This window comes from Salvelinus sp. IW2-2015, linkage group LG33, assembly GCF_002910315.2.
Source record: "Salvelinus sp. IW2-2015 linkage group LG33, ASM291031v2, whole genome shotgun sequence".
In the NCBI taxonomy this organism is placed as follows: Eukaryota; Metazoa; Chordata; class Actinopteri; order Salmoniformes; family Salmonidae; genus Salvelinus; species Salvelinus sp. IW2-2015.
The window spans coordinates 23,031,133-23,050,663 of NC_036872.1; the positions used below are offsets into that span (position 1 = coordinate 23,031,133).

At 40.2% G+C, this 19,531-nt stretch overlaps 1 protein-coding gene across 3 annotated transcripts; it reads right to left on the minus strand.

The window, feature by feature from the left end:
• Positions 1-1,088: 1,088 nt before the first annotated feature.
• rab3c (RAB3C, member RAS oncogene family) lies at positions 1,089-18,593 on the minus strand. 3 transcript variants are annotated; one of them, XM_023978299.2, is made up of 5 exons: positions 18,352-18,593; positions 15,954-16,178; positions 11,737-11,855; positions 6,340-6,464; positions 1,089-6,071 (listed from the first exon to the last, which is right to left on the minus strand). In XM_023978299.2, the coding sequence occupies exons 1-5, from the start codon at positions 18,367-18,369 to the stop codon at positions 5,881-5,883; spliced, it is 678 nt and encodes a 225-aa protein (XP_023834067.1). In that variant the 5' UTR covers positions 18,370-18,593; the 3' UTR covers positions 1,089-5,880. The 3 variants fall into 3 exon arrangements, with proteins under 3 accessions (XP_023834067.1, XP_023834069.1, XP_023834068.1); XM_023978301.2 differs by lacking the exon at positions 18,352-18,593 and adding an exon at positions 17,887-17,961; XM_023978300.2 differs by lacking the exon at positions 18,352-18,593 and adding an exon at positions 17,812-17,961.
• Positions 18,594-19,531: the final 938 nt, after the last annotated feature.

A 19,531-nucleotide genomic window follows, 5' to 3' on the forward strand; every position in this document is an offset into this window, starting at 1 on the left:
CGTTCTGTGAGCTTGTGTGGCCTACCAGTTCGCAGCTGAGCCGTTGTTGTTCCTAGACATTTCCAATTCACAATAACAGCACTTAAAGCTGCCCGGGGCAGCTCTAGCAGGGTAGACATTTGATGAACTGACTTGTTAGAAAGGTGGCATCCTATGAAGGTGCCACATTGAAAGTCACTGAGCTCTTCAGTAAGGTAATTCTACTGCCAATGTTTGTCTATGGAGATCGCATGGCTGTGTGCTCGATTTTATACACCTGTCAGCAACAGGTGTGGCTGAAATAGCCGAATCCACTAATTTGAAGGGATGTCCACATACGTTTGTATATATAGTGTATGTCCTAGTCCATCTATGAGGTTAGGATTTAGGCTTGGGTAGTCTAGATCAGTGGTAAGGGGACTTCTGGAGGACTTGTCCCGGCCTGTACATGTTTGATTTCAGACTAGATGTATGTGGAGAAAGCCAGGCCTATAGTGGTGAAAACGGACATTACCAAAACCACATGAGGTTAGGGTTTTGTTTGTAGTTTGGGCTAGGGTTAGGTTGAACTGGGAGGTGGGCATGAAGCTTGGGTTAGAGTCAGGGTTGAGGGTTAGAGTTGAACCTAGCTTCAAACACAACAACACTAACTCTAACCCTAGCTTCATGTCCACACCCCGGTTCAACCGTAGCCAAAACCCTAGCCCTAGTTTCATGTTCACATCCCTGTTCAACCCATACCCTAGCCTCAATCACAACCCTAACTTTAACCCTAGCTTCATGTTCACATCCCTGTTCAACCCATACCCTAACCCCAATCACAACCCTAATCCTTTCCTTGACCTCAACCCATAGTCATATCCATAACCCTATGCTGGGCATAGAATAATAATTTTTTCAGTTTGCCAAGGTTAGGTAATACAGGATACGGGCAGCAAAACCAGTTGAACTCTTCTTGAATGGGAAGAACTTGTAAAATATTAACTTCCCCAGTTTGTCTCTTAGGAGGCATACTTTCTCTAGAAATAGAGTGATCACACTGACAAGCTGAACACCGATCTCAAGAGGTAGCCAATGGATCTCCACACACAAACACAATACACACATGACATGAGTACAATTTGTTTATTTCCTATCATCCCAAAAACATAGTTTGTACATTGCTTGCACTTAAAGGTACAAATAATATATCCAATTTAATATCAGTCCACTTTAATGAGGTGACCAGAGCGTGAGTGTACTATAGTTTCATGTAAAGCCTCTTCAAGTTCTTTAAAAGCACTTCATAAGTACAATGAATAATTATTATTATTATTGTTATTCKTTATTATCATCTTAAGCCTTCATCAGTAATGACATGTTGAAGTGGCTTTTCACCTGCCAGTGGCGGTCATGAATATACATGATCACAGATGAAGTAGATGACAGGGGATTTGAATGGAGCGATGTCAGTAGTCTCAAACTCAGCAGGATAATGCCTATTATTGATGTACAGGTGAATAATAAATGTCTCACAGACATCATGTTTGAGTTGAGATATTTCCCTTTTTTATCACATAGACTTAATATCAGTACGGCATATGGCATATACTAATTTCCCTGACTATCTTTCACAACACTGCATTTTGACGTATAGTACGAGTTCACCAACAGTTAGCTAACAGGAACAGTATATAGTAAGTAGTACATGAATACATCAGTAGAAAAGGTCAACACATACAATAAGTCACACACACACACACATTTAGTGTGTGTGTAATGCTTGCAGTGCCATACAGTACAACAAGAACATTAGAACAGTCACTCTACTGCAGGTATAATGTACTAGGAGGACTATGTACAGGAAATAATTCATAAAATATTGCACTTGTTGGCCCATTGCACCCCACAGACAAAGCTATGAGGATGCACTTAAACATAGACAATATACACCTTTATAGTTAGAAATATAGATAATTCAATGTCTTCATGCAACTTTTCTTTTCTGAACCTTCATTTTCTATGCAGAAACTCTAGACGGTGCAAAACAAACTACAGACAGTTTTTGGCACAATTATATATTTTTACTATTCTGTTTCTAGGTAATTTGAAGCTAAAGGATCAATGTAACTATTCACTTAATATGTAGAAGAGATTATCTTTACTGGGATTTACAGGACATTCTCGATGTAAAGGATAATTTGCTTCATCCAAGGATGGAGAGACAATAATAACATGATCCCTAAGCTGGTCAGGGATGTGGAAAAGGTGTATTAGTTTCTTATAAAAGGGAACCCATATACTGTAGCAGGTATATGAAATATGGATGTGTTGTCTGTTTCATAGAATATTGCTGTTTATCCAGTCAGACAGACTCTATCATGGCTTCAGTATCCATCAATCATAACATATCATATCTTGGCTGTGTTTAATTTGTGAATTATATGTTTTCATTTCTCTTGAGAAGTGGAAATGAGCAGGTTGGTATTTATTGAAAAATCKTGTGCTGGAGGCAGCTCTGCAGAGTGGTCACTAGGTGGCACAGCCACAAATTCATAAAATCTGATTTTAAACTTACCTTAACCCTAACCTTAACCGCATTGCTAAGCCTAATGCCTAACCCTAACCTTAAATTAAGACCAAAAATCWAATTTTTGTTTTCATAAATTTCTACGACATAGACAATTTTGACTTTGCAGCTGGCCTATCTAGCAGAAACRGCTCAGTTCTGCATCCAGGGCAAGATTCAAGACAATAAATGTCAATCTGCTGGAAATGAGGGAAGGGTTTATTGTTTGGGTAAAGCTAAATGTAAGGGTCTGGGTATAAAAACACAACAGGTTATTAGCTATTTGACAGCACACTTGTAATAGTCTTGTTAAGGCTAGYAAAAGAGGATCTATTCAGTTTTGCAGAAATGCAGACACTCATCAGATCACACATCAGGACTACTACTACAAAACACATGTACAGTATAATACAGTACTCACAGACACAATGCATGTATAGTATATTCATGAAATATGAAATGAATGCGGCAAGTGAGCACAAAGGAGAAGAGGCCATGTTGGAACTACTAAAAGGCCACATTTGTTTTTATCCAAGGTAGATGATTGAAAGTACTCACACAGCCACACTCATTCATTTTCCCTAAAACACACAGGCACACGGTCACACACGCATACACAAACTGCAAACAGAAATCAACTACTACCTACCAGTTTGTATACAGTACACTTAATAATATAGTTTGGCMGTGGCAGAAGACTATGTAACAACAATACATATAAAATAAATACATAAATAGAAGGATAAATAAATTAAAGCACTGATTTATAACTGTGTGTCCGGCAAGTTTTACGACGGACAGTAAAAACAATGACAGCTATGGGTTCTCCTCACAGAATTAGAATTGATAACAAGTCTTTAAAGCCAGCTGGAAAGCTACTGTGCAGTACGTGCATTGACCACACATTGAATTCTAAAAGCCTTTACAAGCATCATTTTTGTGAATATTGTATGGTAAGCTAAAGAGAATAATGTATGTTTGAAATGTCCTATTATCAGCCACACTATAATAGGCCTACATCAACTCAGACTTATATTGACCCTCTGTGTTTCCAGGTAAAGGTGTGAAGTGTGTATCTGTTCCTCAACACAGCTATGGAGAGGGACATACATTGGTTGCTAGCCTGGTCACAGATCTGTGCTCTTGCCAACGCCACAATTCCATAAAGAGTTGGCAAGAGAGCAGAAACAAACTGGCACCAAGGCTAGTTGATTGCCATTGATGTTCAATGATAAAAGTGATCGGATAACACACCACACTGTAAAGGAGTTGCTGTGAATTTGACAGTAACTTACAGGCAGCTCAGTGGCAAGTCTAATTCTGTATTTCATATTACAGTACACCTACTATTATATAAATACGGTATCAAAGCAAGTACTTGGTAATGACGCATACAGTACAATACCGTAAAATGTACCCTATTATACTGCAAAAAAGTTAATTCTACCATAATCAGAATAAATGAATGAATGGATGAATGAAATTCATTGAGGGGTGGGGTTTGTACTTTACAGTATTTTACTGTAATTAGAAGGGAGTGGTGCAAGCAAGTTGGCTGCTATGTAAAGTGTTTACACATTATATCATATTAATTAATATTTGGTGTTTTGTATCACTTGCCCATCTAGAGGCCTTAACCAAGGTTTCCAAACTGACAGCGACTACAGGGCAAAACAGACCAAAAGGACCTGGCAAAATGCTCAACCATTTAAGGTTTGACTTGCTGCCACTCTAATCTGTCCCCTATACATTATGAATGAATGGGTCACTATCACCACATAGCAGTCAAATTGGTACAGCATTTTCACTTGCAGCTGCAAGCCTCAAAATATGTTAAAGGGAATATTACCTTTTTGTATGTTTTTCATTAGTCCACCGATGATACWGTCCCATATTTTTTTGCATGTCAGCAATCAAGTTCTCAACATATAGAACTTTCAAAATACTGAAAGTGTCACAGTATGATGTGTTTTCAATATCTTAAACTTGATTGCTGACATGCAGAACATTTAGGGACTGATTCAACAGTGGACTAATGAAACAAAAACAAAAATATCATTTTTGAGATGCACAACAATACCATGCACCCATTAGTGGTCAAAAGGTTTTTGGCCCTCAAAAGKTACGGTATGGTGCTGTATTCTGTGGGGTGGAATTACAGTACCATTCGAAACAAAGCAATTACTTCTCAGACCAAAACGTTTTCCCACAATGTACCATAATATACAGTATGCTGTAGTAAAAAGTTTCAGAGTGTTTTACTAATGATAATACTCAAAATGACTGTATAAATTACAGTGTTCAGTTACAGTGCAGGATACAGAAAGACAAGTGTGCACAACTCCAGTCCACTAGGGATGAAATCCTGCTGGTTTTCCTTCCATCCTGGCACTTAATTGATCAACTACTGTCACTGATTGGCCAGACAGTGCACCTACAGCAGCTACASTGGTCAATCTCTGACTAAAAGGCAAGGAGGAAAGTCAGCCTTCACAGCAGCCATCCAGGACTTTAGTTGTGCACCCCTGCTTTAAAGGCCCAGRACAGTAAAAAATGTGATTTCCTGTGTTTTATATATATTTCAATACTATGAGGTTGGAATAATACTGTGACTGGGAAAATTATGATAATGCCCTTTTAGTGTAAGAGCAGTTTGAAAAGGCTGCCTGAAATTTCAGCCTGATTTGGTGGAATGGAGTTTTGGCCTGCCTATTGACAACACCAGGCATTAAATTAGTTAATAGACCAATAAGACAGAGTTCCAAACCTCTCTGCCAATAACAGCTAGTTTTCAGTTTTCCCCTCCCCACTCAGACCACTCCCAAGACCACTTGCCATAGCAAAATTCTTGCTTMWGAAATTGCTCTTTGATAAGAAGCAATTTTTGTTTATTTTTAACAGTAAGGTATTTTATTGTTACCCAGAAATGATATGATATTAAGATTTTAAAAAATGTCAGCATTGTACCTTTAAGACTGGCTGTATCCAAAATAGCACCCTATTCCCTACATAGTGAACTACTTTTGACAAGAGCACTATGTGGGCCCTGCTCAAAAGTAGTGCATTATATAAGGCAAGGGTTCTTAAACTTTTTCAGCTCGAGACCCAAATAAAAAATGTACCATCATCCCGTGAACCAAATCGTCCTCCAACGATATTAAGAAGAAATTGTGTGTGATTATAGATGTATTCTATAATGCGACTCACCTCTCACATGCCCAGGCCCCATTTTGCATCCCAACCCATAGTTTAAGATTAAAGAAACTCTGAAATAGGTAATAGGATGTAATTTGGGATGCAGACTAGATCTAAGGGACTGGGTATCTTGGCAACACAGTAACTGAGGGGAGCCACTAACAGTTGCAGGCGGGCTGCTGGAGGGGCGGGGCGCTGTCTGTCAGTTTGGCGCTGGGTGTTCCCATGGTAACGGCGGTGTCAGTGTCCAGGCTTTCGGACATCCTGTCACAGATGATGTCAACGAGGCGCTCGAAGGTCTGCTTGACGTTGATGTTGTCCTTGGCACTTGTCTCAAAGAACTCAAAACCTGTGAAGGGATAGAGAGAGAAAATAATATATTGTTGATGATGTTTACAATAAGTAAATGATCCACATTCAGAAATCTCTTGACGTTATGTCTTAGTGGAAATGTAAGGCTGTCAAATACAGCCTTACATTTAGGCACTGGTGCTGCGAATCAGTATGAGCTGACGCATTATAGATCTTCGTATCTGACTGTTGATGATTCAATGTGTTCATTCTTTTATCTCTGCTTATATAAAGTGTCCCTGATCAATGAAATGACAGCAACTCACCCAGTTGTTCTGCCAGTTGTCTCCCACTGTCTGCAGCCACCACCCTCTCCTCCTGCATGTCACATTTGTTCCCAGCCAACACCACCTGGGCGTTGTCCCACGAATAGGTCTTAATCTGGGTCGACCTGCACATGCACACAAACAGGAAAAAAACAGGAACTAAAACTCAAAACAGAGCACTGCATCCATCTACTAGAAGCTATAAGTGATAAGCTGATACAGTGAAAACAACACACCTCCTATATCATCAGATCAGGACGATGAGGTGCTACAGTACGACTGGAATAGATTTTGGGAGAAACATTTCAGGAACACATTTCCCCTGTGGCCACACAGAAAGCAGGCCAGAGCACCAGCGGAACACAATAATGTACTGTGATGTCAGTACTGCTCAGTCCAGATCAGACTGGTCATAGGAGATATAGGTCAATTCACATCTGGCTATTGACTGCTATAACACAAAATGACATCCCAGTCAAAAACAGCTTTTCTTAACCGGGGTTTGCATTAAATGTTTACATATACTTGACCTCTAGGTTAGCCTATATTTAGTGTCAAAATGATTACCGATGTCTATGTTTATCTCTCACAATTATTAGTTCTGTGTTTCAATTATCAATAACCAGGAGAGGAGAGAAGAGGTGCAGCAGTGTCTATTTCTGTGAAGAGCATAGGCGTGCCTTCGTCACTATTAGGAGACAATTGTGTCATACACAGGAAATTAGTTTGTGTCAGGACAGGAGCTCATTCACATGAAGCCTGGCAGGGAAGGAGCCATTGCCATGGAAACAATGCATCTTTGCCCTAAACCTTGTAACCAGGAAGAATAATAGAGAATGGAATAAAAACCTACCATTAGAAGAAGTATGTTTAGGTTGTTGGATAGAATGATAAAGCACTGTTGTGCTCTGTCTGCTCTATGCTCTAGAGCAGTGGTTCCCAAATATTTTATAGTCCCGTACCCCTTCAAACATTCAACCTCCAGCTGCGTACCACCTCTAGCACCAGGGTCAGCAACCCTCTCAAATGCTGTTTTTTGCCATCATTGTAAGCCTGCCACACACACACACTATACAATACATTTATTAAACATAAGAATGAGTGTGAGTTTTTGTCACAACCCGGCTCGTGGGAAGTGACAAAGAGCTCTTATAGGACCAGGGAACAAATAATAATATAATAATAATCAATAATTTTGCTCTTTATTTAGCCATCTTAAATATAAAACCTTATTTGTTCATCAAAAATTGTGAATTAAAGAATTAAAGAGAGTCTCAGTCTTTTTCCATACARAGTCTGTGCCAGTATTTAGTTTTCATGCTAGTGAGGGCCGAGAATCCACTCTCACATAGGTACGTGGTTGCAAATGGCATCAGTGTCTTAACAGCATGATTTGCCAAGGCAGGATACTCTGGCAGTGGCTTCTGATTAAATTATATTTTCACAGAACCTCTTGTTGCAATTTCAATGAGGCTCTCTTGTTCAAATATCGGTAYGTGGACTGGAGGCAGGGCATGAAAGGGATAACGAATCCAGTTGTTTGTGTCATCCGTTTCGGGAAAGTACCTACGTAATTGCGCACCCAACTCGCTATATCACATTTGACATTGTCCGTCAGCTAGAGTTCATTTGCACACAAAAAAATCCTACATTGATGGAAAGACCTGTGTGTTGTCCTTGTTAATGCAGACAGAGAAGAGCTCCAAATTCTTAATCATAGCGTCAGTTTCGTACCGCACATTGAATATAGTTGCGGAGAGTTCCTGTAATCCTAGATTCAGATCATTCAGGCGAGAAAAACATCACCCAGATAGGCCAGTCGWGTGAGAAACTCGTCATCATGCAAGCGGTCAGACAAGTGAAAATGATGGTCAGTAAAGACAACTTTAAGCTCATCTCTCAATTTAAAAAAACATGTCAATACTTTGCCCCTTGATAACCACCGCACTTCTGTATGTTGTAAAAGCGTTACATGGTCGCTTCCCATATCATTGCATAGTGCAGAAAATATACGAGAGATCAGGTTAAAAAAAGTTAACCAAAGTTAACCATTTTCACTGTAGTGTCTTTCAAGCTGTCAGGCATTCCCTTGGCAGCAAGAGCCTCTCTGTGGATGCTGCCGCCACCCAAGTGGCGTTGGGAGCAACTGCTTGCACGGACTTTACCACTCCACTATGTCTCCCTGTCATGGCTTTTGCGCCATCAGTATAGATATCAACACATCTTGACCACCAAAGTCCATTTGATGTCACAAAGCTGTCCAGTACTTTAAAAATATCCTCTCCTGTTGTCCTGGTTTCCAGTGGTTTGCAGAAGAGGATGTCTTCCTTAATTGACCCCCCATAAACATAACGGACATATACCAGGAGCTGTGRCASGCCCGCGACATCTTTTGACTCATRCAGCTGTAACGCATAGAATTCACTGGATTGTATGCGAAGCAGTAATTGTTTCAAAACATCTCCTGCCATGTCACTGATGCGTCGTGAAACAGTGTTGTTTGATGAAGGCATTGTCTGTATAGTTTTTTTTTCCTGTGGCTTATTTTTCAAATTGGCATGTTTTGTTTCTAAATGTCTGCGCAAGAGTGAAGGTTTCATTGAGTTGTGAGATAGTACCTTTGCACATATAATACACTGTGGCTAAGGAGAGGCACAACTCCCAATATAAGTGAACCCCAAATCAATGTAGTTCTCATCATATTTGCGCCTCTTCGATGGTCCAACGTCCCTGTCTGTTCGGTTCTCTCCCGGGTAAGGGTGCAGTAGCTCTTCAGCTGCATCAGATTCACAACTGGCAGTGTCCATGCTAGCTGGGCTAACAACAAATGTAGAATTACTGATGCTAGCATTGGATGTGCTCATGGAAGCAGAACAACTTGTGTCGTCGGCAGGTGTAGTACTGCTGGTAGTAGCAGTACTACCAGTAGAGCTGGTATGTGTCTCTATGGACGCGGGCCATACTTACTGGTGGTTAATCGCTCAGCACTACTAGCCACGATGTAAGTACSAAACTTGGTGATGCTTTCAAATTATGTAGGAAACACCATGCACATTTATGTTCAACAATTCCAAACTGTCCCTTTACAAGTCAGAATGTTGAATAAACTTCATTTGAACTCCGCTAATTGTCTGTGGTGTTGGGTCCTTCAGTTGGTCGAAATTTGAGACAAAATATCCACAGGATYGTGTTCTTAACCAGTCTTCAAAACATGGGACTATGTGTGGCAGTCAAGATTTGTTTTCTTCTGACCAAAGGCAGCTGCTGAACACAAGACGGAAGAAAGCGTCTGCATGTAACCTACGTCTGTAGGGGCTTACATGCTTTTGCCAGGTGATTTAAACCATTTATCAATTTTCGAGCAAAAGGAATGAGCAGCAGCTACGTTTGGCTTCATACGGACCGTTAGTGGAATTCCCGTGAGAGAGTAATGGTTAATGTGATTGGATGTTAATTATATGACTAGGCTACCTGTATTTMACATTGTGTTGTTATTTCGCTGAACACTAGATGGTTTAATTTTATTTTTGGCAGTGAAACGAGGCTACTCAGGTGAGAAGAAAACCTCACCTAAAMGTATAGCCCCATTGGAAAATATAAATGGACTGTTTGAAAATGTGAAGGAAAAAATCATTTTTATTTGGTGTACCCCCGACGGCATTGCGTACCCCAGTTTGGGAATACCTGGTCTAGAGAAAAAGCTCACTGATTTGAACAGCTCCAGGATAATATCAGTCATTAGCTACTYTAACTATACTAAACAAAAATATAAATGCATGTAAAGTGTTGGTCCCATGTTTCATGAGCTGAAATAAAAGATCCCAGAAATGTTCCATACGCACAAAAAGCTTATTTTCACTCAAATGTTGTGCACACATTTGTTTACATCCCTGTTAGTGAGCATTTCTCCTTTGCCAAGATAATCCATCCACCTGACAGATGTGGAATATCAAGAAGCTGATTAACCAGCATGATTATTACACAGTGTGCGGGGGACAATAAAAGGCCACTCTAAAATGTGCAGTTTTGTCACACAACACAATGCCACAGATGTCTCAAGTTTTGAGGGAGCGAGCAATTGGCAAGTTGACTGCAGGAATGTCCAGAGCTGTTGCCAGATCATTTAATGTTCATTKATCTACCATAAACTGACTCCAACGCTGTTTTAGAGAATTTGGCAGTACATCCAACAGGCCTCACAACCGCAGACCACGTGTAGCCATGCCAGCTCAGGACCTCCACATCCGGCTTCTTCACCTGCGGGATCYTCGGAGACCAGCCACCCGGACAGCTGATGAAACTGAGGAGTATTTCTGTCTGTAATAAATCCCTTTTCTGGGGAAAAACTCATTCTGATTGGCTGGGCCTGGCTCCCCAGTGGGTGGGCTTATGCCCTCCCAGGCCCACCCAAGGCTGCGCCCCTGCCCAGTCATGTGAAATCCATAGATCAGGGCCTAATGAATTTATTTKAATTGACTGATTTCCTTATATGAACTGTAACTTATTTTTGTTCATATTACATGTACACAACCAAAGTGAAAAGAGATGTTAAACCAGTCTCATTTCTACACCTTATGCCCCACACACAATGCCAACACTCTTTTTGTTTCACCTTGAGACAGTTCATAGTTTTGTCAAGTGCATCCATCAAAAACATTCTGGTAGACTTTATCCCAGAAACCTATTGTTTGTGACTGATGAAATAGACTCCTCTTGTGTTCTTATTTCTAGTCCTGAATAAATCATGTTGAATCCAGGGTACAGGAAACAAACAGTGCAGGTTAGTGTAGGTATTCAGTGTTCACATGGAAATAGCTTGTGTGGTTTACAAAAACAGCGATTCATGACTTTGCACGACCTTCCCAGGGACCCCCACACAGGTGGGCTAGTGGCTCTCTGACAACAAGCGCTCTAATCAATACGCTTAGATAAGGAGATACTGACGGAGATGAAGGTCAGCTATTTGGGTCTGTTTCTTCACAGGGAGAAATCACAGGGAGAAATCACAGGGAGAATTCACAGGGAGAAATCACAGGGAGAATTCACAGGGAGAATTCACAGGGAGATATCTTATACTCATCCTGTCTCAATACAACCCAACAACAACACACCTCTTCTGTTGTCCTTGTCCATAAAGATATGTAGTCTTTCTGAGAATGTGGTTAAGATAAACAGTACTTAATCCATAACATAACATAACATAACACAAGTTGCTTCCTTCCCTCGTGTATTTCATGATGCATGATGTACTGACACAACATTGCCATCTTACCAACGTCCTGATGAAAGATGTATTGCTGGTACGTATTGGTTTTCGATGAGAAAAGAAACGTATGCTATTCGGCACCCATTTTCCTTCTAGAGGGTGAAAATGTMTTGTACCCCAGTAAAACTCACCAGTCCTGCACACAATGGAAGGACTCCTCGTTGGTGATGTCATACATAAGGATGAAGCCCATGGCTCCGCGGTAGTACGCAGTGGTGATGGTCCGGTACCGCTCCTGTCCCGCCGTGTCCTGGAGAGATACAGAACATTATTATTGCTGGTCACAAACAAATGCACGTGCATGCACACACAGACACACACACACACACACACACACACAGTCATACAGATAACTAACAGTTAGTCACAGAGAAAGTCTCCCATCCTTCATGTGTGTATTTATTCTGGACCGGTTTGGCTGGTTGTGATTATCATATGCATAATGCATCGCTGACTGGTTTGGCTGGCTGTGATTATCATGTATGCTGCATTGCTGTCATTGATAGGAAGGTCATTATCTATTCGCAGATTCTAGAGGTTCAAGTCTCCCCAGTAAAGCCACTGTGGTGGCTGAGGCCTACTGGAAGTGCCATACTGTATTATGTAATGTCTATGGGCTTACAGTAAACATATTGTATAGGGGCTATTGACTGTCATAGCTGGTACTCCAGATAGCATATCAGTCATGTAGCAAACTGTCTGATTCATCAAAAGGAAAATGGCAAACGGACATTTTGTCTGATTTCCAACTCATGTTTGAAGTAGGTCGTTGGAGGGGATAAAATCCCATTGTCCTTTTGCGAAAACACTAAAACTATCTGTCATCTGTGTTCTGTAGGGGATTCTAAGCCAAAACAGTGCTGGGTTACATTAGCTACAGAGAGGCCTGCTCTGCTCTGTGAATATGGCTATAATTGTGTCTGTGTGGTAGCCAGAGGACATCTCTGACCTTCAAAAGCACACACAGCTCAAAGGCTGCCTCCCTCCATCTCCTTCATACAGCAGCTGGGCTGAGCAATGGAAACCCACAATAATACACACTAACACATTGATGAACTGTATGTGCACCTGCATATACACATGCATGAGGGTGTACAGGTGTGTTCTTTTTTTGTACAATACAATATGCACAGTAGGCCTATATWATTACTGAGTCTATATAATGTTTTGAAAGGAAATCATTTGAGCCTTTTTCACACATTGTGCTAATGGTTCTCTTGTTTGGCAGACTGTGACATTACATTAGCATGAATCTAGACAATGCTTTGACTGCTGACTTTCCTCTTGGCTGAATACTGAGGACATACTGTATGKATCCACACACTTCATTACACTATCGATTCAGGGCAAAGTGCTTGACGATTACCTTTTTTATCTCTGGGTTATTTGAGTGTGCAGCTTTGCTTGTTCTTTGCTAAAAGACACAGCAAGACAGAAAKATTCTGCTGAGTCCAGTGAACAGGAGTTCCATTAGAAACTAACTGACTGAGTTTGTTTATGCATCACCATGGACCACAGTGTGAATAAGCCCAAGAAATGGACAGAACATTTAGTACAGTCAGTGCAGAGTGACAGTAGGGATTGAATCTTACTGGTCAATTCTGGTATACTGTGGCTCGTCAGGAATAGTACAGTACTCAAACATCCATTATTATAAAATGAACACTGAAGGAACAGTTCTCTCAAAAAGCCCAATTAGACAACCTAGAGCTATTCATTTGAATGCTCTCTGGCAATTCTGCCTCTGTTAGAACCTCCGTGTCTTTCCTTCACTGACAAAAAACAATTACCCTTATTACTCYTAATTTAAACTGTTTACATTCAACCCTGCTTTTCTGCTTCCTGTTAAAGTGTGTGTGATTTGTGTCCCATGCAAATCAGCTGATTAACTGCTACAGTACTGTCTGGGACCAATTAATTGGTGGAACAGACAGTAAATATGACAGCAAACAGCATTGCCTCTCTAAGAGAGAGAAAGAGTGGGTGTTTGGAGGAAGCAGGCTTTAAACTGAAGCCTTCGCTGCCTCAGAGCTGCTCAGAAACAAACTTTTCCATCTCCGAACCTCCTAATTAAAAGAGCCTTAGGCGAAGTCGGCCAAGCACAGGAGGAGAACACACTGTCTGAGAGGAGTGTTATTCAGTGATGATGTCCTTCAGCTAAAGGGTTTACTAGATGTAACGGATGTAAATGGCCTTACTAGGTAGCGGGTACGCACTAGTAGGTTTCAATCAGTACGGTCACATACTGCCTCTGAGACTTAGTAGGGTTTCCCCTTGCCGCAAGGGCGGCTTTGTGGAAGTGGATATGGGTAACGACGCTTCGTGGGAGTCAAGTTGTTGATGTGTGCAGAGGGTCCACTGCGTTCGACGCCCGTGTCGGGGCGAGGGCGATTTCAACAGTATATACTAGTCTACTTGATGCGTGGTTGACCCGAATCACTGAGTTGCAATGCGGAAAAGGAGGGAGGATTGAAGGGGCTCGTGAAGTTTGTAACGGATGTGAAACTGCTAGCTAGTTATGCGGGTTGTATGCGCTATAAGATTTCAATCAGTTACGTCACTTGCTCTGAGACCTTAAGTTAGGGTTTCCCCTTGGCTCTGCACAGGGCCGCGGCTTTTGTGGAGCGATGGGTAACGACGCTTCGAGGGTGTCAGTTGTGTGATGTTGCTGCAGAGGTCCCTGCGTTCGCGCCCGAGTCGGGCGAGGGGACGTACTAAGTTATCCTGTAAAAAAAAAAAAAAAAAAAAAAAAAACAACAAAAAAAAAAAAAAAAAAAAAAAAAAAAAAAAAAAAAAAACAAAAAAAACAAAAAAAAAAAAAAAAAAAAAAAAAAAAAAAAAACAAAAAAAAAAAAAAAAAAACAAAAAAAAAAAAAAAAAAAAAAACAAAAAAAAAAAAACAAAAAAGAAAAAAACACAAAAACAAAAAAAAAAAAAAAAAAAAAAAAAAAAAAACCACAAAAAAAAAAACCAACAAACACAACAATCAAAAAAGCAACAACACAAAATTACACTTTGCATCCTGCAATCACGATCGGACACATCCATCTGTCTCTGTTCTCTACATTGCCCTGTCTCGCATTCAATCACTCTAGGCCTTGTTCATACAGATAAGCGGCACAAGCCACCTCAAATGTAATTGTGACTGGATCCTAGTTGGCTCATAGAAATCTATAACAATGTAGAAGTCAGTATACCAGTTGCCTGGTAAACGTAACAGGAATGGACAAAAAAGTTTGAAGCAGCAAACAATTATGTTTTTTAAGTTTAACTACAAGTGTGTTTTCTTAAAACAAATTACTCAGGAGAAATAGAGGGAATGAATGCTTGGCCAACCATGAGCCATCTAGTTCCAACCTGTCACAGTGCTAGATAGTTATTGATCAAGAGTAGGGGACAGGGGAAGGGGCCTGGCTATGGATTGATAGTCTAATGTGGTTTACAGACCAGGGTCATTCGGTTAAAAGAAAGGGAGATTGGACAGGGGAGTTTATTTCTCCAGACCCCCCTTAATAATTAGTAAAGGCTTTTGTTTCATGTTCAATAGAACCTCCATTAGCCCACTGTTAGGTTAGTCCTCCAAAAACTCCTTGGGAGGGTAGAATACAAATGACATGAGAAGACACTGATTATTRCAATAGTTACGAGCCCCTTGGGAATGAATGAGAGTGCATAATTGTAATGATGAGATAGACTGACAATGTCTGAAATAGATTGACTACTCTAGGCTGATGCCGAGCCCCTGTAGGAGAAGAATGAATTTGCCTCTAGAGGCTGATTTATGGTCTCTTATGTATTTTTCCCTCTAATGGTTAATGTTAGGGTTGGGGTAATGTAAACTAGATCTGTGCCTGCGGACAACTTCTAACAGGAGCTAGTTCCTATGACTACTGTAGGTCAGGATGTCTCCTCATATGCATACTACTTATGAGCTAGCGGCAATACGCTGGTGATATCAAAATAGATTTCAATGAGAGATACAAAATATTGAGTTTCTCCATGATGTCATGCAAAAAAGTAAGTTGGTGTGTGGTTGCAAAGGCAGAATCATTTTGAAAAGCTCAGCACTGCTTAATGGCTTTTCTGGCCATTGTTAAACTGTTTTGAATGTAGCCATTTTACAGCACTGGTAATCTACTAAAACTGGCATTGACATTTTAAGCTTAATACTGTTGAGTATTTAGATCAAATGATCAAAATTACTGTTCCTTAACCAAGGCAAGATAAGATCAATATTGCAGTTGAATGAATAGCTGATATTTGTGCACACTGTAGTTGAAAAGCTATACTTACATTAGACATGATCTATTACAATAGTAAGTACCCTGGACTTTAGAGACAGACTTACCCAGATCTGCAATTTGATCCTCTTGTCATTCTTGTAGACAGTCTTGACTTTGAAGTCGATGCCCACAGTGCTGACGAAGGCTGAGGTGAAGGCGTCGTCAGCGTAGCGGAAAAGGAAGGAGGTTTTACCCACGCTGCTGTTCCCAATGATCAGCAGCTTGAACATGTAATCAAAGTTCTGGTCCGCGCCCTCCTTCCCTTGAGTGGTCCCCTGAGTGGCAGCCATCTGGTAACATCAGGAGTCGCAGTGTAAAAGGTCATGACAAACTTAAAATCAACTCATTGGAATTAGAAATGGTACTATTTAAGGTTTAGAAATGTTGCATGGAGGAGGGACGTCAAGGACGTGTAAAAGAAGAATAAATTATTTAAATAATCACACACAGACACACACACACCCAGCCTGGTTTCATAGACTAGACGTAACATAGTAAACGTAAATCCTGTGACACTCAAATTAATATGATGTTACGTTTGGTATGGTTYCATAGGACAGATGGTTACTTAAGGCAAAAACAAAAGTAGAGTGGTTGGTCATATAACGCAAATGTCTAGCATCCCAAAGGTAGTGAGTTCGAATCTCATCAGGGTAAACTTTAACATTRAGCTAATTATTAACTTTTCAACTACTTACTACTTTTTAGCTACTCTGCAACTACTTAGCATGTTAGCTAAACCTTCCGCTAACCCTAACCTTAACCCTTTTAGATTAACCTTAACCCTTTAACCTAACTCCTAAACTTAATCCTAACCTTAACCCTAACCTCTAAACCTAACCCCTAGCKTAGGTATATTAGCCAGCTAGCTAACATTAGCCACCTAGTAACATATCATACGTTTTGTAAATTGTTTACATATTCTACCTTTTGCAAATTTGTAACATATTGTACATTTGGCAAATTCGTAACATATAATACTAATTGTAATTCGTAACATATCATACGAAATGGGTGGTGAACAACCACAAAATTAATACATACCATACAAAACGTAACATTTCATACTAAATGGAGTGTCTCTGATTAACGTAAAGACTAATATGAAATGCTCTGAGACCAGATTGACACACCAGTCTCTCAGTTAGGTGTTAAAAGCACAGACTGTGTGTCTGATGGCAGARGGCTGTGTGGAATAAACCAGAAAAGCACTACACACCCTGGGGATTTGAAGAGTCCACCTGTGTTCTACATCCTCACATCTATGTGCCTGCCAATGAACATCAATCAGATCCTTCACAAGGTGTTTGATCAATTAGGCTTGGATTTATCAAGGGGTATGCCAATCAATTCAACAATCCAATTACTGACTCTAGCAAATACAAAATGTGGYATGTTTAATCGTTCTTGCAAAATTCGTCATCATTTGTCAGCATTCTACAAAAATACAACTAGGCTACAGCAGACATCTTTGTTCCTAATAGCCTTAATGTTTTCACTGTGCCTCAGCAATCTGCCATGTCAAGCATGTGCCTGTTCTGTTTGTTCTGTTACACGCTTTCGGTTTTACATCAAGCAAGTCTACAATTGCACTATTAACAACACTGTACAATGTTTCGTAAACGAAATGTCATTTTACCTTATGCAATAAGCTATACAATGACACATCATTTTAGGTGTTTAATYCGCTAATTTCCATTTTAAAATGTTATGATGACGACGAAAATACACTCTTCCATTTTGCTACACAGATGTAGTCCTCTTAAATTGGATAAAACATCACAGAATGTTGGATAATCGCAAATACACTGTAATCTATAGTAGCCGCCCTAGGTCAATCAAGTTCTTTCCGGAATTATATCACAGTCTAGAAAAATTGACATGATGTAGAAAACATATCTGACGACATTATAGCAAACAAACCTCATTCGAAGGCTTCGTGTCAGTCAGTGGCTTTTCCTAGTTTATATATCAGACTGTTGTTATATAAATTCTTACTGTAGGAGACGGTTCTGTTTGAGCCGAGACAATTTCAGCACCTCGGAGCTGTCCCCGTGTTTTCCCGAAGCTGAACCGTTGGAAAGCGTAGTAAGCACATTCAACGACGTCAAAGTTCACAATATGGGGCTTGTAGTCTTTATAATGCAAAAGGCGCCCCAGGAGATTGGAATATTAAAGCGATGTGACTACATCATTCAGCATACAACACAGTCACTTTGACAACAGCTGTAGGCCTGCATTACTGTATGAAGACTGCATAAACCTTAAAAAAAAAAAAATTGTGACCATTTTCATTTAACTAATGAAGTATTTAATGAAGTATTTAACTATGCTTGCTTTTAGAATAAACAATATTACATTTCACAAATTAATTTGTTCAATGTAATGATGATGTGTATTTGGAGACCTGTATAGCCTAATTAAACCTGGATACTATACAGATAGATGCTGGTAAGATCTTACCTTTCCGTATAAATCCATGTAGGCTGTGCTACCCAATAATAAATAAATAAAACAAAATGTATTGTGATATGAGCCAAATGTTAATGAAAACAGTAAACCTCGACCGATTTTACAAGACCTTATTTCTGAAATTAATTATTTGTGAAGTCAATAATGGCTACTCGTTCTGAGCATCYCTGCCGTCAGTCTCTCAGCCCCCGCCCAGAAATCATGCTCCGCTTCAGAGAACAGTAAACAGAACAGGAGGTGCTGGTGCACGTGATTGATAGCGTCTCTCTGGCAGCGGCGTGCCGGGGTTAAGCAGATGGAGTCAAAATGTGCAACAATGTGTCAGTTACAATTATGCCTTTATCATCATTATGGAAAATAGATAAGATCATAATATAAAAAATTATATAGGGGTAGGCCTATACAGAAAAATACAGCAAATTCAAACATCTAGGTATAGCCTTTATGAGATTTGCAATATTGACTTTAAACCTTGGATGGGGGATGTTAGAAAATGTGGGAAATATTGTGCCAATGTCACACAAACTTGGATAGTAATTATAGTAAATAGTAATTTACAATTAACAATGTCTACACTGTATTTCTGACCAATTTGATGTTATTTTAATGGACAACAAATGTGCTGTTCTTTCAAAAACAAGGACATTTCTAAGTGACCCCAAACRTTTGAACGGTAGTGTATATATGGATGTCGATTAAGGCAGCCCCCCGCACCTCTCTGATTCAGAGGGGTTGGGTTAAATGCATAAGACACATTTCAGTTGAATGCATTCAGTTGTACAACTAACTAGGTATCCCCCTTTCCATTACCAATATACAATAATATGTCATCATAGTCAACAGCCCCTCCACATTTCATTCAGCCCATTTATCATCTGTGCCAGGCTCACATGGCTACTGTTCTAGACAACTGGACCGCACCTGTTCTCTGTTGCTATTTCTGGTCTGACTRGCCTGCYTGTCAGTCTGTTTGTGCTTTCATGCCACCTCCCTGTCACTCATGGCCATGACAAACAATGCCAGCAATGGAGTTGGCAAGAGTACAAACCATTCTGGGACCAGGCTATCCCATGGTTACTATTGTGATCAACTAGACCACACCTAATCTATGTTGCTATTTCTTACAGTCCTGAGGAGAACAAAATGCTGTGAGGAATCGGGTTGTCAGACT

Bases quoted from the DNA above. Each gene is read 5' to 3' on its own strand.
- rab3c (XM_023978299.2), bottom strand. The intron at 11,856-15,953 runs GTAAGTCTGTCT...GTATCTCTCCAG, and splicing joins GGATCAAATTGCAGATCTGG to GACACGGCGGGACAGGAGCG. The intron at 6,465-11,736 runs GTGAGTTTTACT...GTGCATGTGCAG, and splicing joins TTCCATTGTGTGCAGGACTG to GTCGACCCAGATTAAGACCT.